This window comes from Erpetoichthys calabaricus, chromosome 3 (assembly GCF_900747795.2).
Source record: "Erpetoichthys calabaricus chromosome 3, fErpCal1.3, whole genome shotgun sequence".
NCBI classification, from domain to species: domain Eukaryota; kingdom Metazoa; phylum Chordata; class Cladistia; order Polypteriformes; family Polypteridae; genus Erpetoichthys; species Erpetoichthys calabaricus.
In genome coordinates, this window is record NC_041396.2 from 165,889,939 (window position 1) to 165,911,346 (window position 21,408).

Sequence of the window (21,408 nt, forward strand, 5' to 3'; positions counted from 1 at the left end):
CCTACTTGTGTGCGGGTTTCCACTGGGTACTCTGGTTTCCCTTCACCCCAGGAAATGTACTATTTAGGTCAACTGTATACATATACAACTGTATTCTGTATACGACAGGTTGTATTTTTTTAAATTCATATGTAAATTAAGAGAATAAATGAATCATAATATTATAGCTGCGGCACGGTGGTGCAGTGAGTAGCACTGCTGCCTCACAATTAGGAGGCCTGGGTTCGCTTCCCAGGTCCTCCCTGCGTGGAGTTTGCATGTTCTCCCCGTGTCTGCATGGGTTTCCTCCAGGTGCTCCAGTTTCCTCCCACAGTCCAAAGACATGCAGGTTACATGCATTGGTGATTCTAAATTGTCCTGTGTGTGTGTGCCCTGCAGCAGGCAGGTGCCCTGCCCAGGGTTTGTTTCCTGCCTTGCGCCCTGTGTTGGCTGGGATTGGCTCCAGCACACCCCCGTGACCTTGTAGTTAGGATATAGCGGGATGGATGGATAATATTATAGCTTTTTTACAAGAAATCAATATAATCACTAAGTTTCTAAAATCTTTTATGATAAGCCCAAGCAACAACATACTTAAAGCTGGTTGTATTTTTATAACATTATTATATCGTTCATATAAATGGCTTGTCACTACCAGAGTTTTTGGAGCATAAAGGTTGGAAGCTTATTGGTGGGAGAAACCTTGTAAAAGAAGGGGAAAGAGAGGGGAAACGTGTGTGGTGAAAACAGGCCAAGTTTCTTTAGTTATGAAATTACTATGTCTTTGTTAAATGACTAGCTCAATATCAGTGATGGAGTAATACCATGAGCAGGTTTGGTTTCTGTCTTGTGTCTGATGTCTTTCAGAATAGTAAGAGCCTTGTTAAAAAATCTTTAGTTGTACTTAGCATACCGGGAAGCTCAAAGTCTAATTGAAAAGCCTTTTAGACAAGCTATTAATGAAACACTACGGTGGGCTGGCGCCCTGCCCGGGATTTGTTCCCTGCCTTGCGCCCTATATTGGCTGGGATTGGCTCCAGCAGACCCCCATGGCTCTGTAGTTAGGATATAGTGGGTTGGATAATGGATGGATGGATGGATATTAATGAAACATTCATTTTCTTACACACTGCTTAGCTTTCAGACAGAGATTGCTGCTGTACTTGAAACCAATCCTCAGTTTGTTCTTCTAGCCGTCTATTAAAGGGTTACAAAAAAACAGAGCCTAATATTACCAGATGCATGACATGACACAGCCATGAATGAGAAACCAGTGCATTGCAGAATGTGTCATTTTTCATGTGCATACAATCACACTCTTTGATGCTGTACCAATGAAAAGCTGGCAGTTGACTTGGCATATGCATGTTCATCTTATGGAAGAAAAAATAAAGAGATGTGGGAAGAATGTGGAAACATCACACAGACAGTGAAATGTCTGGGAATTAACCTCTAAAGCTGGGCTGCAGCAGTGTTGACCACTGTGGCCCCATTAAAACCCTGAATCCAACTTTCACATAATGTATTTGTTAAATATTAATAAGATAACACAATGATCTACAGGATTTAAAAAAAAACATAATTTGTTGTTATTAGATGCCTTAAAATTCTGACACTTTAAAATTTTAGCTGCAACCGTGGTTATCATGCCAGTGTACACAAATGACTTTCATATTTTCTCATCAAGTCTGTTATAACTGGAACATGCAAAATGTCACATCATCTACTGAGGCTTTCATACCAAATCAACTGAAATTCCCCAAAGAATCACTGTAACGTTTACCGTATGAATGTGAGATTCAAATAAAGATTACAACAACAACAACAACAACATTTATTTATATAGCACATTTTCATACAAAAAGTAGCTCAAAGTGCTTTACATAATGAAGAAAAGAAGATTACATCAGCACAAAGCCATACAGGAAAAGCAATGCCATAAACAATGATAATTTTTAAAGGGTCTGAAGGTGCAAAGGTAAAAAAAAATTAAAATGGGCAAAAGTACTCCCATAGACTTAAAAATACAATACAAATAAGATTTGAAAAGAATCTTAACAGAACAGATACCAATGCTAATTTGAATGCAAATGCATTAGGTAAATAAAACACAAATAAATGGAAATAAGTGTATCAGAATGACTAAAAGGAAAGAAAACTTGAAAAAAGTAAAAAATTTCTGACTTGGCTCAAGATAAAAAGAGCAGTCACAGTGAGGTATTACAATGACGTACTGCCACTGGTATAAAGGAGTACCAGTAGTGTTTCTTGAAACACTTTTAATTCATTGGTTGGCTGGTTATATTTAAAGCAAAAAGTTTAGGATAATATTTTTTCCACTACTTATGCACACAAAGAATTATTTTGAATGAATCCTTGCATTTGTTTTAACTTCTGAAGTGATATAAACAGTCATTATTTTAACTGTCTAGCTTTTAATTATCTATGTAATGTTTTAGTACTAGTAACGTGAATGTGTTGTTGCAACGCCACAAATAAATATGTCAGCTATTACACATTCAGTTTATTCATTGATGGAATCGTCATTATTGATGTTTGTTACCTTCTTAACAAGCAGTCCTACTGTTGGGTTTTGATCTTCAAAGCAAAATGAAACTGAGAAATCAAAATCAAAGGGCAAAACAAAGTTCGAGGGTTGAAGAGCAAAGTGTTCAAAACCAGAAGATGAACTTCTGACACTAGGGCCTACTTGTTAAGACACTAACACTAATAATGAGAGGGATCAATACTATGCCGTTGCATAAATAAGTCAAGATGTTAAAAGTAATGACTTTATTGATTTCTGTTCAAAATGTAAAACAAATTTAATTTGATTCTGTATGTGAAAAAGCTTATTAAATTAAATAATATACACATAGAATGCATGTATATTTTCCATGTGGGTCTGCACTAGATACTGTAGGTTTCCTCTTACTTTCCAAAGTCTTAAAAATTAAATCAACGGGTCATTATGGCTTGACATAAGTCTGGTGTGCATGTATGAGTTCTGTGACATAATGGTTTCCCCCACCAGGCTGTTTGCTGACCAGTACCTGAGTAGTGTTGCTGGTATATTTTCAATACAGATAGTAATCACTGGCAAACATAGAACAAGCAGAGAGAGAAAGTCAAGCTGAAATGCAAGTGAAGAATTACAAAGAATAGATGTTTTGTCTTGGTACCTTAGCACACAGAATTTATAGTATTAAATATACTTTTTGATCTAATAAACATGTCCTTATTGATGCCGAGCTCCCTTTAATCAATAAATCTATCTATCTATCTATCTATCTATCTATCTATCTATCTATCTATCTATCTATCTATCTATCTATCTATCTATCTATCTATCTATCTATCTATCTATCTATCTAAATGGTCAATGAAGCAACTTAAACAGAATGCATGACCACAAAGCATGAGAGAAAGTCATAAGAACACAATTTTAACTATTTGTTAAATGAATAAATCAGCAGGTGCAATAAAAACGATCAACTTACTGAAAAAACTGAACGAAAGCAATATAAATGCTGTACCTTTTAATTATGTTTAATATTCAAAGGCAGTCTACAACATATACTGAACTTCTTCTTCTTTTTTCGGCTACTCCCGTTAGGGGTTGCCACAGCAGATCATCTTCTTCCATATCTTTCTGAACAAGGTAAATAAATTAAGTTCAAACCTACCAGAAGAATAAAAACCACACTATCACCACTAGTTCTGGCTGTATACTGAAACAGCAAAACCTAAAACATCACAGCACATCTATTGCACACATTACACTTGGGGCTAACAATTGCAATCACAAAAAGCATAAGTACAGAACTCATTTTCTTGTTTGATTTCCATAGATGTAATGTATTATGTGTGTGTCATTGATTTTGGTTTGATTATGTAACTATACTGTAAAAATATACAAAAGTGGGATTATAACTAGGACAAGGAAAATTCCTCTTCCATCATGTGTTACATGCCTATGGTAGGACAAATGATTTTCATCACCATTTATTGTAACTCCGGATTATTGTACAGTTGAAGTCTATTTTGTGTTTGCCTATAAAACTAAATAAAACAACAACAAAAAATCTAATTGCATCCACAATTTTGTCTTATACTTTTCCCTACTTCTGTAAACATTAAATGGCAGAAAAATGGGGACTTCACTCCGGCTAAAGTTTTTCTTGATTAATGTACTTAAAGTAAGTGAAACCTTTATAGGATAGCTTCATCATTAATGCATTGTAACGAAATGCACTGCATTACTAAATTATTAAAAGCAAAATTTTTAAATGTTAGCTGTTGACTTATAGACCTGTAAACACACTGGGCCACCTGTGTTTGTATTAAATACAGACAGAATGTCTTTGCATTGAAATAGGCAGAATATTCTATAATGATTTACCGAGTGCATGGTGTCACACAACTTCAGCAAAGAAGACCACTTGTGTGTGTTTAATAAAAGACAGATGAGTACTGGGATAAAAAATGTGTAACAACATCCAAACTGCAAGGATGTAAAATATACCAACAAAATAGGATAAGAACCGAAAACATCCAAAGACTCTGCTATCATGGTAATTGCAGCTTCTCCACTATTCTCTAATTCCTTATTGCAACAACATTTTTGGGACGTTTTTTACCTTTTACCTTTGTTTATAATGCAATTTAGTGGTCAAAGTAACTGCATTTCAGAATGACATTTCCTTACTGAAGCACACCATAGTCAACAACATATTGACATTAATGCTCATCTCTCAATGCCATACAATAGTCAATGAAATAAATAACAATCTGTATTAATAATATATTTATTGTCTTTAAATACTATGTGACAATAGCTACATCATTTATTAACATCCATGGACACCCACTGTGATATATTTTGATATTATGTTTATTTCTTTTGTCAATAGTGCTGAACTGTTGCTGTTAAAATGTTATTTCTAATCTATTCTTAAATCTTGCATTTTCCAATATATTTGTATTGAACGGTTTACACTTTATAGATACAGCTTAAACATTTATTTACATAGCATATTTTCATACAACAGGGAGGCACGGTGGCGCAGTGGGTAGTGCTGCTGCCTGGCAGTTAGGAGACCTGGGTTCGCTTCCCAGGTCCTCCCGGCGTGGAGTTTGCATGTTCTCCCCGTGTCTTCGTGGGTTTCCTCCCACAGTCCAAAGACATGCAGGTTAAGTGAATTGGAGATTCCAAATTGTCCTCTGTGTGTGTGTGTGTTCGCGCGCCCTGCGGTGGGCTAGTGCCCTGCCCGGGGTTTGTTTCCTGCCTTGCTCCCTGAATTGGCTGGGATTGGCTCCTGCAGACCCCCGTGTCCCTGTAGTTAAGATATAGCGGGTTGGATAATTGATGGATGGATTTTCATACAACAATGTAGCTCAAAATGTTTTACAAGAAGACCAAGAAAAAGTTATAAGAAAAAAAAAACAATTCATGAAAAAATGTTAAATAATAAAGAAAGAAAAAGTATAAAAAAGAAAAGGTAAGGTCAGATGGCTGGGAGGACAGAAAAAAAAAATCTGCAGGGATCCTAAGGCCAAAAGACCACCCCAGCCCCCACTGGGCATTCTATTTAACATAAATGTTCCTAGCTCAGTCCTCCTATTTTTCACGCTTCAGATGGTGAAGTTGGTCTTATGAACAGCTGAAACCCCCGCCTTCATTATGTCAACACAGGGGGCTGCATGGTGACCTGATCAGGTGGTGGTGGTGCTAATCACCGCCACAGAAGAATCTGAAAAGACAGCAGAGAATAGTGGGGATTAGTACAGATTGTGGATCCCAGAAGAAATCATAGTTCTATGCCCAAAAAGTCTATTTGGAATAAAGCAAAAATGTAGCTAAAACAAAGCCATATTAAAAAAATAGGTTTTTAATACATACAATTACCTTAGGTTAATTATATACTGTACTTGTAATTTTTGTTTTTAGTGTTTGTTGCAAAAAACCCAATATCTCTCCCATTTTATGCCATTAAAGATACAATTAATTGCAAAGCAAACAAAACCACAATATACAGCTACTGATGGTGACATGAAGGAAGAATAATATGATAACAATGATATTTAATGCAGAGTAAAAAATCCAAATTAAAATTATCTAAAAATATGCAGTTTTGTTCAGTTTGCCAGGAAGCCATTTGGGAAGCATTCCGGGTTTTTCTGGACAGAATCCCTGAAAATGCAGAATACCAGATTTGGGTCACTACATGCCAAAAGGAATTTCTCACCATTTCCGATATTGCAAAAAACTTCAGCATGTCTCAAGAGCATCTTGATATGGTTAAAAGGGTAAGTTGCTTTTTATATTTTGAATATAAATGACTACTACTGTAGCTATAAACAAGATAAACCATAAATTCTACAAATGAAAAAACAAATAATGTTTGTTTTCATAACCATAAATATTTTTCATGAACAGTACTCATGCAGTTAAATACAATACTGCCATTGATGTCTTTAAAGCTTGTAATTTGGTTATTGTTACTTGCTTTTGGTTAAGGAAGCTTCTAAATGCACACTCACATACATAAATACAAATAAATGTTTATATATACAGACATAATTTAATTTTTAACTAAACAATTATGGACAATAAAAACTCTGGAATTTAAGGTAATATTTTATTTTTCAGCATTCTTGTCAGTTTCTTCTTGTATCATCTTGTGGAACAAATAATTTGCACTCTTAATTTCCTCAGGGATGCATCTGACACCTGTCTTCATATCTTCCAGTCTTGTGTCTGTTTCTCCACCCCTCCATCCCCAGACTGCTGCTTTAGATCTTCAATATTCAGAGCACCTTCTATTCTCTCATTACACTCTCGGCACATTGCCACTTTCACCCTTTACGAGACTGCCATTCCCTCTAACATACTGTTTATGTGGGCTGTGGAGAAACAAACCTAATTAGAAAGTTGCATTTTTGAAAACATTATGGATTTATTAATTGCATTTCATCTTTCAAGATTAGAAGATACTTATAGCACTTTTTTGATTTCAGTGACACAGCTCCTTTTATTTCTACATTAACTTTCAGTTTTGTCATTTTTCCACTTTTTGAATTATTTTTCGTTATTTCCAGTTAATTAGTCACGTACAAGTAATAGGAACATATTATCTTTAAAACAAAAAAGAGCAGGATAAATGTAAGAGATAACTGTAAGTACAAAATAAACAGACCACAGAACAAGAACCTTCTTTTGGCTCATCCACTTACCCTCCATGCTACCTCGCAAAATCACACTACCTCTCATCTCCCCTTACCCACTCCAGTTCCCCAGTACTCATTTGCCCCTGATTTTTAACCTATTCATTTATTAACTTCTGGTAAGAAGCATCAGTGAGGAAATAACAAACACCAAAACAACACAGTTTTATATTATTCAATCCCAATGCCACATGTTGAGCAATTATTCTTACCAATGTCTCAGCCATCTCAGAGTGACATTGGTGTCTTGTAGGATTCTTGTATGCTGTGGAGGAGGTAGGGAAAAGCTTCTGGTATCTCACTAACATCAATGTGAGCAAGATCACCACCCATGTCCCTTTCTTCTTCGCTTCTGATTTTTATAATAAACTTTTTAAAATACCATTTAAGTGCCATATGTACATCCTTCTGACTTTCTGTTGGCTTTTTGTTCTTACATCCATTGTAATCAATTGTCCCTACTGTGTATGTCCTTGTACTTGACCATTTTTCCCTGGCACATTTTTTTTCTAAGCTAGTTTAGTTATGCTGTATTTCGCAATAACTTATAGCCTGCAACTGATGACATATGACTTAGTGCAAGGTGGCTGTGTCTCCATATTTGAATAATGTATCTGTTTTCCACTTTATTAAAATGTTTATGACTCCAGCTGGTATACCGGATTGGTTGCTTTGGATTTTTTGTCTTATTCTGTGGCCCTTGGAATGTTTGGGACCATCTATTAGATAAATAGGGACCCTTGACTGTTTGTGTGGCCTTGATTACCAGTTAGGGTTGCTTCTTTCTAACATCTCATTGCCCTGTAGAAGCATGTGCTCCTCCGTTTCCTTCAAGATAATCTGGGATCCCTTCACACTGCGTCCCCCTTTCTCTACTCAAGTGGTCCTCACTGGTGTGGGTAACCACCTCCCTAACCCAAGGTCCGACTATGGGACACTATAATTGTAGGACCAAGTGCTATTTGCTTCGCCTCAGGAAACCTGGGGATTAGTTCACACTACGTTCCTGTATGTTGTACCATACAGGAAATGTTTACCTGTATGGCCAAATCCACCCCAGACAGCGCTCCAAGGTCTGAAAGCCTTACATACAATAATTACTCAGTGCCTCCAGATGTGCTTTGATGACATCTTCAATCTTGTGTATCGCAGCCTGTATGGTATCAAATACAGACAGAAGCGTCATCAGCAACTTTAATTATTCTCGCAGCTCCTATAGGTCTACTTGGCCTTGTTTTTCTTCGGGAGAATCTTCCAGTGTTTCTGCCCTGGCTTTGTGAGTCTGGTGAGTGCTGGTCTAGCGCATGCGCAGTCGAGTTTTCCATGCTATTGTGGGAAAAAGAGTGTGGAAGTCCCTTTTCTGGGCCGGACTGTTCTGTTTTAAAAATTGAATTCTTGTACCTCTTATCATCTTCGGTTAAGAAAGGAGAGTCACTTACAGCTCAGTCAGTCAGGGGTTTAAAAGCGACGTTCTTGTCATCCCGGTCTACTTGTGCCTTGCGGCCTTCAGATCGGTAAGCTGAAACATAGAACAGATGGTCCTTTAAAGTGGTTTTGACCCTTTGACATTATGTACCTCGTTTTTGTCTGTGGCGAGTAATGCTCTGTCAAAGTGGTCATTCAGAGTTCCTCCCAGCAAGCTTTTCTTGCACATACGGATCCCAGTCATTGACCCGGTATTTGGCCAGCTGTCTTCACATATTGCAATGCTTCGCCACGGTGACTGGTTATTTCCCCAACTGTCTGCTTTTCTGACAGATCTTCTTCCCATTCCTGGGACAGGTGTCAATGCTGGAAATGTAGGATTACAGTCAGGGTTCTGGTTACAATAAAATACTTTTGCAGGTCCTTGCCAAGCTGATGGCCAGAAATCCTTCCAACTGTGCTAATTGTGACCACAAGGGGGTGCGAGAGAGCCCCAAACCACAGATACAGTAATACCTCACCCTTCCACAGACACAGACACACAAATAATTCAATCACAATTCCTCCTTCCTCCTCCTCCAAGAGTGTACCCCACCCACTGCCTCTGCTTTCTTTTAATGTCAACCTGGGAAATGCTTCCAGTCTCCTCTCAAAGTGATCATTCTGGACAAAAATCTTTCAATGCCTATCAGATAGCCTAGGTGCCACAATCACTCCTAACCCATCAACCGCTTTGTTTGGTGTACTCTAAGATGGGCTGGAGAATGTTTTAAGGTTTTTTAATACTAGCACAATCTATTTTGTTCTTCTTAACAGGTGGCATTTATTGAAATAAGCAAGGTGTGTTAATTGTACATTTATAGAGGTGACAAGAAAAGATTTAGGAAAGTGTTAGGAAGTGCTTGGAGCACACAGCTTAAAAGTCAAATAGATCAGACAGGCAGCAATGAAATTTTCATTTGGAAAAGACCAATGAAAATAGCCAATAAGGTGACTAAGTAATACATTTTCCAGCAAGTGAAGTAAGTTCAAGTTTAAATGAAATGCATGTCTCACATAGGCTAGTGATAGTAATACAGTATCAACAACATAAAAATGTTCATAAATGATAAAGGCTTAATATCTGATAAAATGAGGTAGAAAATATATAACAAAAATGACAATTACATTAAGGCCAAAGTTAATAAGATTCTACAACAAAATATACCAACTACTTTCTGTTCAGGACCATACTCTCTTAAAAGAAGTTTGTTCAACATTTGTCTCCTAGTGTCTGCTCTCTTTTACCATGTGGAAAAAGTCATTTGTGGATGGAAGAAGAAAAGCTGTATCTAAAGTTTTCTTAAAGTTACCAAATGTAATCCAGTTAACATATTTGGTGGAGCTAGGAATTTTGTAAAGTGATTCTTGAAAGTTATAGAGGTGACATAGGTTTTTGAATTGATAAGGATACTATAGGACAGTCTACAAACAAAGAAAATTTAGAATCAAGATGATGTTAACTACTGTAGATGTGGATATTCTCTAAACTTACTCCAACAGCTAACAGCCAGGAATCCTATTTAAGGATTTCTAGGCTCTTTTTCCTGCTTTTGATGTACATGTTCCTTCCTCAACAATATAAACAGGCTAAAGAGACAAAGGAATTCTGAGGAAATGAATAGTCAAAAGAAAAAAGATCTTGTACATTTTTGGAAAAAAAAATCTGTATAGAAATGATTATTCATGTTATCAGATCGGTAATGACACGCACCTAACACAAAAAGGTAGGCTACCAACTAAACTCTATGTTTCTTTTCTTAATGACATATTGGGATGACATATCAATATACCTGTTACTTATAACTCTTTCACTCCTTTGCTTCCACCCAGTTTACCAAGTCCTTTTGAGCCCTTAAGGGATCACAACTAGACAGAGAATGGTAAATCATAACTTCTCATTTCACTAAAAATCAATTCAGACAGAGACATTGAGTTTAAACCTTTACTTGAAAATCCTATTTATTTGCAGAATAACCAATAACAGCAAATATAAGCAACAGAAAGATTTGTACAACCTGGGTAGGTTCCTGATGTTTTCATATGACATTTCAAGATGGTTCTACTAAAAGAGGTTGTCAGTTCTCTACTCCTTAAACAGAGAATGGCAAATCATTTTAGTTTCGATGAGCAGGTTTCAGAGATTTTCAGTCATTTTGGAGAGTTTTCCCTCCCTGGCAGAATCCCAGAGAGGGTACCCCAAAAGAATCTCCAGGGGGTGTCCAAAGAATATCCCCCAGTAGCCCACAGTTTTGGTTTCTCTAACTGGATCTTTGCTTTCAGTTCCATAAAGAAAAGAGGATTGTCAATTTCACCTCCCCCAAGATCTCTGATTAGTTTCAGAGAGCAGGTTTCATAAAGTCATTTTGTAGATTTCCCTCGCCCTGAGAGCATTACAGAGAGGGTGCCCCGAGAGACTCCCCAGGGATTTCAATGACATTGTCCATTAAGTATCTCAGGTAAAATGAGTGTAAGTAGTGCTAAGGGAATATATAACTTGTCCTGACTGGATTCAAGTCACCTCTAGTTACAAAATCACAAAGCGGTTGATAGGCAAGTTTTTCTGTCCATCAGAGTTGTCATTCCTTGAATTATAGCTCTTTGTTCTTTCTTGAGTACACACCTTCTGGCTCAAGAAGTCTTCAGAGGGGCCTCTAGAAAGATATCAGCTCAACATTTGATTTACACCTTTGTTATAAGATGAACGTCCTGGGTATGACGTTAATCTACATCCAGCCCTGCATGTGTGCCCTCCAACCTGCAGGGAAAAAACCTGGGGGTTGGTGGCAGAATTGGCACTCCAGCCACCATAAAAAAACTTCACACTGTTCCATTCCATCTGAACTAGTGTGGTGCTGAGGTGTCAACTGTTGCATGGCTGCACTCAGGTCCTAATCTGGGATCCTGAGTTGGTTTGTCATGTGGTGGGTGTGGCAATGTGCTGTATCAGCATGTGCTCCTAACCTCTCTCTCCTCTATAAGATGAAGTACGGACAGATCCTGGTACAAGCTGGTGTTCATTTAGTTAGGAATGTAACTGGGGGAAGGCACAACTGGATGCCTGCATCCCTGTTATATTTGCTTTCTTAACAAGCCAGTTGTGCCACTAACGCCTATTAGAATGGGCAGTGCCCAATGTGTCCTGCAGTATACAGAAAACATAAAAAAAGCAGACAATAATCTAGATTGAGAATGTGTTCCTTCTTTACATCTGAGAATTACATAAGCTGTTGTGTGTCTCTAGAGAGTCTGTGTAATGAAGAAGTGTGCCACCTGGACTGAAGTACCATCGTATAAACCACTGCAGCTACAAGAGTCTGTGTCGTATATTTTATGTAGTACTTCTGCCTGTGCTTCTCTGTATTTTAATACATTTAAATTATATTGAATAGAATAACAGCTTGCCTTCAGATTCTACCTGTGGTTTCTCCAGGTGACGGTGTTATATAATATTACAGTTAGACTGCAGTATATACTTCCTTATAACAAAGAACTAAAGTTTACAGTGAGTATGAAAAGAAAAGTGTTTTCCATGATGATACAGCCTGCAAGAAAGTGGCACTGTATTAGGTAATAGGACACGTTCTGTTATAGAATGGCCAGTTCAAAAGGCAGAGCTTAACTTAAATGAACTTTTTCATGATAAGATTTAAAATAGTCTTTTCACAAAGCAAGAATGTTATATACATTAGAGTCTCAAACAAAGTAAATATATATATCTAGTAAGTCTGATGGTAGGTTATGTTGGCCTCTTGCTGACTTAGCTTTGGTATGGTTGCTGCCTTTTTATGTCAATCATTGCATAGCTGCAGTCATAATATTTACTGTGCTAGGCCCATTACTGGACATGGAAGTCAAGTAACACTTTATGTCATCTTGCTTCTCTTGTATACAATGATAGTGCTCATTTTCTCAGCTCTAAAACCAATTTGTTGGCAGTAGTTAAAGCAAGTCATTATTAGGACCTTTTTGCCACATATTTTGTTTCAGATGTTTGGCTTAGCAGTCCAAGTTTTGACTGCTTTTCCTGGTATTTCTGATCTATGCTTATCCGTTGACTTAATATCTAGCCCACTGATGATCTTGGTCCTTTTCTCTTTACTCTTACATCTCAGTGCAAAGGACTGGGAGCCTTTCCTCCACTTTAACATGCTGGGGTTATTTCTGGATTAGCCAAACCATCACAGAAGAAACCCTAAAATGTCTAGGGTCCTCAAACCAGAGTATCTTCCAAAAAACTAATACAACCACAATTTTGACCTTTTTCCTTTAATTCAAAGAGGCATATGCTCAAAGGAGTCTAATAACTTCAGTCAGTCAGTCAGTTATTGTCCAACCTGCTATATCCTAACTCAGGGTCACAGGGGTTTGCTGGAGCCAATCCCAGCCAACACAGGGCGCAAGGCAGGAACAAATCCCGGGCAGGGCACCAGCCCACCACAGAGTCAAATAACTTAATTTCACAAATATATTTAATGTATATGCATCCTCACACTATACAAATTGCACAGTACAGTACAGTAGAAAAAAGGAAAAACCTTTGCTATATTTTTTAGACTAATATTTGTTGTGAGAGGTATGAAGCTATTCTTTAGAAAAAATATTGACTTAACATACAGTACAAGAATACATCATTCGCTTTATTTTGTGTTCTTCACCTGTGTGGCTATCTATGTTATTTCATTTCAATTTACAAAAAACTTTTGCTTCATCTTTACGTATTTAATATACAGTTAAGGCTATATGGCTGTCCAAATGATTGCAATTCAAAGGCAAAACATTTAACAAATAATACCTTTAGTATAGTATAGTATAGTTTATATAATAAGGAACATTAAAGTTTAAGAGTGTTATGATGTCTTTCTGAAAAGCTTTTAAAACCAGGTTTTAACATCTTCTGTCAAAAGATGATTGCCCAGAATTGTTGTGGTCGACACCATAAATAATACTTTGTTCAATGTCAAGAAAATAATTGAATGAAAAATATCAAGTTTAAAGCCTATTTCATATCACTGTTAGTCTGACTGCTATGATATCAGAAGAAAATTTAATCATATCCTCGTAGCTTTAAATACCATATATGGTTATTTCATTTTCTGGACATCTCATTCTTTCGCGTGTCAAAATCTACAACGGTGAGTGTAAGAAAGCAAGCACATGGGAAGTACCTGACTGCAGTGCCAATCCTAGCTTTCCTGGGGCCCTAAGTAGAATTCTGTTTGGGGCCCCATTTCCATGAATACATGTCTGTTCTTCACCCCTTCCTTATCAGAATCTGCTGTGCTGTGTAGCTGTTTGACTTTAAATGAACATAAAGGATGAATTGTGATTAAAACTAATATTAGTACTTTGAAGTGGAACATTAACACAAATACAAATTAAAACATTAAGAGCATTAACAGCATTTAGAAGTATGACAACCACCACTTGAAGGTAAGTACCAATACATGCAAAAAAAGAAACTATTCAAAGCATAATAACATTGTTGTCATGCTCTTATAATGGAATAATGAAACAGCACTTCTTTAAATCTCTTTCAAACTAGTTGCATTCGCAGTGTTGCATCATAAACTTACTCAAATATTCAGAACTTGCAATGATGAACAAAAACTTTAGAAAGTAAAACAAATCTGAAAAATACAGATAAGCTGCAAAAAGGAAAGCATGTTTTGTGGTGCAGAACATTTTGCAGTTGTTCAGAAACAATCTTAACATTGCCAGTTTGCCAAAGACTGTCCTTTCAGTCACAGTGAGACTTCATATTAGACTAAGCATGTCTGACAATCAATCAAACACTGATGGCTTATGAGGTACAACATTTATTTGCATCTTCTTCTTTGTTCTCAAGTTGCTTTTTTCTTTTCCTGTCTACTGATGATTCTGTGATTTATATGCCATGCTGTCCTGTTCTGTGAACTAAGATCCATGTTTATGATGAAAAAAAATTACTGTTGTCATCTTGTGATGTGACAAAATTTGATTCTGGATGAGGACCCTACCTGGCATGCCATCCATCCATCCATTATCCAACCCGCTGAATCCGAACACAGGGTCACGGGGGTCTGCTGGAGCCAATCCCAGCCAACACAGGGCACAAGGCAGGAACCAATCCTGGGCAGGGTGCCAGCCCACCGCAGCTACCTGGCATGGTCTCTATAAATTTATTAAGCCTATAAAAAGCTTAACAAAAGAATAGACAAACATTATAATGAAATTATCAGCATGGGGGGTGAGGGGAGTCTAAAAGGAGGGAGACCCTTTATGAGCGCCACCCAGATCAGTTCTGAGGGGACAACAGAAAAACTAGCTTAGAATGGCAAAGTGTAGGAGTTTCTCCCACTTAACAGCCATTATGCAATAAAAACAAGTAATGCAAGAGTAAGTAGTAGGTGTATGGATAGCCACAAAAACTGCAGAAACCGCATCTGTGATTATGATTATGTGTGTGTATATACTGTAACAGTAGAGGCGTGGAGCCACCTCTAACACCCTCAGGTACCACTCCAAACACGAAGTAAAAGTGTAACAACTATTTATTTTTCTTTTGTCACGTGCACAAAGCACTCTACACACCACACTACTCATTTAAATCACAATAACTCTCTCAAACCAATCCTCTTCACCCAGACACTTGCCACCCTACCTCCCAGCTCAGCTCAATGTCTGGGCTTTCCCCGGAGTCCTTTATACCCCCTGACCCGGAAGTGGTTCCTGTTCAAACCCCACAAGTCTTTATTCCTTCTGGGTCAGGGTAATCAGTCCTTTTCTTCACCCCGGGAGCACGTCGTTCCTTCCTGTCACGTGACCGTGACTTACTCCCGGGTTATAGGGCACATAAGAGCCCACGAGCCCCCCTACAGCGACTCCCGGCGGCCCCCAAGGTATCCAGCAGGGCTGTGTATAAACACTACATAGTCCATGAGGCCCTGCGGGAACTCGGGGCACGATCATGCTGTCGGGAGAGCTCCTCCTGGCGGCCTGGGGGTGAGGGCCAGAATGGGAAACCGGTAATCCACCACAATACATAGACACTGTATATAAAAAGATGGAGAATAAAAGATAGCGTATGCCATGTCAAAGCTTAAGATTATACTTGATATCCATGACAGCACAACAGAATAAGTGCAAGCTGTCCTTCAGCTGACAGAATACAACATCCATCCATCCATTTTCCAACCCGCTGAATCCGAACACAGGGTCACGGGGGTCAGCTGGAGCCAATCCCAGCCAACACAGGGCACAAGGCAGGAAACAAACCCAGGCAGGGTGCCAAGCACATGTCAAATATTAAAAGCCAAGAGAGTATGATCTTTCAACTAGCAATTCTGGTAGAGTGTGAAAGAGAGAAGGAGAGATGGAGGGAAAATATTTAAAAACATTATTTTGGCAGCTTATTATCTTTCACAATATAAGGTAATTTCAGCTGTAAATGTTAAACTAAGGAAAAAAAGTAAAAACACAAATACAGGTACAGTCTCGAGTCTTCATTCAAAACAGGAGCTGATACTTCTTCATTCAAGCATACAAGATAGGAGTCACAACACAGAGGCAATCATCCTGCTTTAGCTCCTATCTTCAGATTAATAGAACACCAGCGGCTCACAATCACTGCCAGACCACTACCAGACCAGGAGAGTGTGAGGAAAGAGCTGGTCAAAGCCCAGTGTTAAATGTTCTAAATGTCGTGTGACAAGCATGTTACGCAATAAGCCTGTTCCTGCAGAGGACAATGAATTGCTTTGCCCTTGGTTTACTGTTTATGAAATGTGGCAGAGCAGCTATGGAGCTATCCTTGTGGTGCTGCTGTCAGAGATAGCAAATTGCCGGTGACCCTGGTCTCAATAGTATACAGTACATATTTTCCAGATATTCATTACAACGAAATTTCTATTATGACGAAATATGTTTGTGGTCCCATGAATTTCGTTATAACGAGATTCCAACTGTATTGCTCCATACCACAGGTCATTCTTGAATCAAGCTAATTTTTGCATTCTTTTTCTTCTTTTTCAGGCTCACATTAAAGTTTAAATCATGTAACCTAAGCTTTTTCTGTAATATGTTTTGGATTATTGCAAATATTTTGTCAAAATACAATATGCTTAATTAAGTACAGATTTCAAAGAAATAACTAAGTTACTGATGGTTAATTTAATATAATATAAAGTTAATGGATTCTGAAATTCTCAAAGAATTAAGTCACAAAGGACCATATAATGAATTAGTTACAAATAAATAATATCCATCCATCCATCCATTTTCCAACCCGCTGAATCCGAACACAGGGTCACGGGGGTCTGCTGGAGCCAATCCAAGCCAACACAGGCACAAGGCAGGAACCAATCCCGGGCAGGGTGCCAACCCACCGCAGGACACACACAAACACACCCACACACCAAGCACACACTAGGGCCAATTTAGAATCGCCAATCCACCTAACCTGCATGTCTTTGGACTGTGGGAGGAAACCGGAGTGCCCGGAGGAAACCCACGCAGACATGGGGAGAACATGCAAACTCCACGCAGGGAGGGCCCGGGAAGTGAACCCGGGTCCCCAGGTCTCCCAACTGCGAGGCAGCAGTACTACCCACTGCGTCACCGTGCCGCCCAATAAATAATATGTTATTAATATTTATACAATTTATAAATTAAGTCAACTTATCATTGTTTTTTTTTGCAGAGAGTGCAGATGAGGGATGAGAAACTACACGAATGGTAAGTACGGATCTATAAGAAATAAAATATTTTCTTATCTCTTTAAATAATTAGCTTTGAGGTGAAATTAATCATAATGCTTTAAAAAGTTTGCTTTTATTTTATTTTTCTCCTCTTCCTTGTTTTTCTTTAAAGGTTAGTAATATCCATCAAGAATAATCGAGGGTGCTCTGTTTGAAAAAAGAGAATTATGTATTCGAAGTAAAATTTTATGTTTAGCAAATATGAATTTGACAGAAAATTTCTACAAGTACACTTTCTTTGAGCCCGCTTAGCCTATTTTTTATTCTGTTGATATTTTTAATTTCCCTAAATATGTCACCACCTCATAAAAAATGGGAAATTCAAAGCTATCAAACACTCTTGCTATTTGCTTTTTACTATGCAAAAAAAAAAAAAAAACAGAACAAAATAAACATTAATCTCTAAATTTCTCTTCCTGTATGTTGCATGGAACACTGTGCTACTTCTTGCCTAATCTCTTTGAAAAACTTAAATAAAGAATTAAGATACATTATCTACTTTGCCAACTAAGGAAAAAAGGATCAACTGAATATTCCTCCATCTATATTTATTAACTCTTGAAAGTCTGAATCTACTATATATATATGAACATAAAGCTGGATGTCATCAGCATAACAATGAGATTGAATACCATGATGATGCAAAAATGATAACTGAACCCGGAAAGGGAGGTGGGGATTTTGCAGGGTTACACATCCCTGTGGTACATAATGAGTAACAGTTAAATTGTTTTTTAGTTGAATTATTGAAATGTGTTAGTTAAGTAAGATTGAAACCATTAATTGGCAGCAGCAGTTATAACAAATTGAAGTCAGACGTACCAATAAAACTGTGTGCAAATAGTGTCAAATGCTGAACTTAAGATCAAGAAGGATAAGAATGCTTAGTAATCCTGAATCAGCAGCCTGAAGCAGATTATTTGTTATTGTAACCAAGGCTTTTTTCCTATGCCAATTCTTTCTATCTGTCTAACTATTTATCTATCCACTGACTGGGATTGTGTACCAGACACTATTAGCTAAAGGACTAGCCTATATAAATGTGCACAGTAGGAGTGGTAATGTCCCCTTTATTACTTGTCACATCTTCCTCATCAATGCAATGAGGATGAACTAGGAAAAAACAAAGTTTGACACTTTTTAAATTGCAACAGCATGTAAAATTTACTGGTGGGGAAAAACACAAAAGGAGACTGAGAATTATTAAGATGTACTGGATGATGCAAAAGACAGTATATAGAGAATGGCAAATGTGATAAAGTTTAGAAATATTGGAAACTAGGTAATGGTGAAAGGCAAAGAAATGTAACAGAATAAAAAGTATGCACCTTGACCCGTTATTAGCAAAAAGAAAAAGAACATTGAGGAAGGCACAAATGTACTGGCAAGTACAGAATACGATGTGGAAAGCCTGAATGTGGAAAGGTTTCATAAACTTAAAAAATAAAGGGTTAGAATATGAACTGTAGATTTTGTGTGTCCAATTGCTGTATGTGCCATTTGTGCTGTGAAATCCTGGTGGCAATCATAATGTATATAAGATGGTTGCTTGCATTGATCAGTCTCCAAACATTAAGACCTGTAATTTTTTAATGACTTGTAAACTAAATAAAGTAACAGGTTAGCTTTGATGCATTACTTTCTCGTATACGAAGTATAGGGAAAATATTGTAATCATCCAAAAATTCAATTTCATTTTAGACCTCCCTGAGTCCAAAAATACCATTTTTGGAATTATGTCTGTGTGTCTGTCTGTGTTTGTGTGTATGTAAACACGATAACTTGAGAATGCTTTCAGTTAGGCCAATCAAATTTTGCATACAAGTATTAGAAACAAAATGTAGATTTCTATCAAATTTTGAGCTATTTCCACTAAAAGTGGTACTTTATTATTCATGCAGCTGCTGAATAATGCAGATTTATTCAACTTTACTTTTTATAATAATTGTTCAATATATTATTGATTTCATTTGTTGTTGATGTTTCTTTAATGTACATAATATAAAAATTGAATCACTGTCATGCGGTTTACTCTTCAAATATCCTTCCCCACATCTGAGCATATGAGAAAGTCTAGAGGAGATCACTACCGATTTTTTTTGTTTTTGTTTTTTTTTTTGACTTTTGAATTTGGTCCTCTGCCTCAGTAGTGGCTATTTTCTGCCTATTCCTTTTAGAAAAGGAGCTTGTTGTCATCTGTTTTACATTCAGAAAAATTCGAACAATTATATTGCCTTGCAAAGGAATCTAGATTCCAGAAGTATTTGTTTAATCCTTCTTTGAAAATATAGTATCTTAAATTCAATTCAGTTTATTTTTGTATAGTGCTCTTCACTGAGTGTAGGTGCAGAAGAACACTGTGAAAAGGTAAAATACAAGTATAATTTATTTTATTTTTTTTTTATTATTTTTTTTATAAATGCAGAAATAGTACACATAAACACACAGATGGATTAATACATATAGATGGATACACAGAAAGTGTTCCTAGAAGACTGCCTATAATACTTAAATTTTAATAGCCATTGTATACTAGTAATTCATTTGGGTTAAAAATTAAATATATCTTCCCACTCCCCTTTTAATTATTTCAATATATTTTATTTCATATAATTTGATTTTTAAAGGAGCATCTTTGTTTTTTTTTTTTCTTTAAGAAAGCAAAACATTGAAAGCTGGAAGATTATTTCAGCTTCATTTGGCCTATGATTGACTGAACTAAAAACCTTTAATTACTCATTAACAGTCTCAAGTCAACATAAATTTGTACAAATTAACAACAGAAAAAGCACACAAGAAATCACTGAAGAGTAGAAAAATAATTTGTAATACAGTTAAATGAGTTGCGAGTGTCTTACTATTAGGGTGTTTCTTAATGATTCCATGTTCCCTTGATGATCAGCTAAGTTACGCAGTTAAAATCTATTGACAAATTATTTTTTACAAGAAAAATAGAGAGGAATGTTCTAATAAAAAAAACATTGAATAATATTTGTAATAAGTCTGTTTTGAGTGTATTTAACATAACATTGATAAAAAAATAACTTTCACGATCACATAGAGCAGCTTATCATTTTGCAGAAGAAAATGAACTATGTCAAATGGAATGAGTCCCAAAGAGAGTAGGGGTGCCAGCCATTTAATGCTGAAGAAAAAAACAGAAAAGAAATAGGCAATTCTTGGCCATTGCCTAGATTAATGTATCGCTTGCAGGGCCGTCGTAACAGCATTATAGGCCCCCGGTCAAAGCTGTGCACTGGGGCCCCTGCCTACACAACCACTCAGCAAGACACAACATACATAGATTAGCATAGGGCCCCTATGCTTGAGGGGCCCCCAGGCAACTGCCCAGTGTGCCCATGTGTCAAGATAGACCTGATCACTTGTACTTCATAGAACTTGGGTCGGGGTTTTGGTAGAGCACCATACACCTGGTTGCTCTAATCCAAAATGCAACGCCGCCTTCTAGGAATGTCTAGTCTTATACTGTCTAGGGCTGAAGGAACGGGGTCTCTGTTACTTGGTTGTCCTCATTGGACATCTTCTCGACAATGTGAGGGAAGAAGGAGATAACACCATCAGTGACAGCACCCTCTGTTGTCCCAGAAGGCAATCCCATAGCAAGGATGTGTGACAGGACCATTGCTAGGATCTTGGGACTCTAAAATGAATGAAATGTACAGCACAGATTAATTGAATTTAGGGATGCCATCTCCAGTGCTACCCATTAAAATTACAACATTGGGAAAAATGCATCATAGTGGTCCGAAATCTGCAGGATGGATTGGTCATAGTAGAGTGTGTAAATCATTACAACAGCAGCGCATTTGTAAATGATGTATGTGGGTAACGCACCCTAGACTTTCCCCAGAGTGTATATAAAAGGTGCCCACAAAGGTAACCTAATTGAGTGAGTCCTGGCAGTTATTGCCCACTTGGGGACCAAATAAAGATAGTAACATCCATGTTTCCAGATCTTGGAGTTTGAGCACGGAAACTT

The 21,408-nt window shown here is 37.3% G+C and overlaps 1 protein-coding gene across 2 annotated transcripts in view; it reads left to right on the plus strand.

The window, feature by feature from the left end:
- The window catches only part of LOC114649383 (interphotoreceptor matrix proteoglycan 1), a 176,159-nt gene that overhangs the window by 55,488 nt on the left and 99,263 nt on the right, over window positions 1-21,408 (plus strand). For both annotated transcript variants that reach the window (XM_051925550.1, XM_051925551.1), the window contains exons 3-4: window positions 6,122-6,288; window positions 17,351-17,385. In XM_051925550.1, the coding sequence (XP_051781510.1) occupies window positions 6,122-6,288; window positions 17,351-17,385 (202 nt within the window). The remainder of the gene's footprint in view (window positions 1-6,121; window positions 6,289-17,350; window positions 17,386-21,408) is intronic.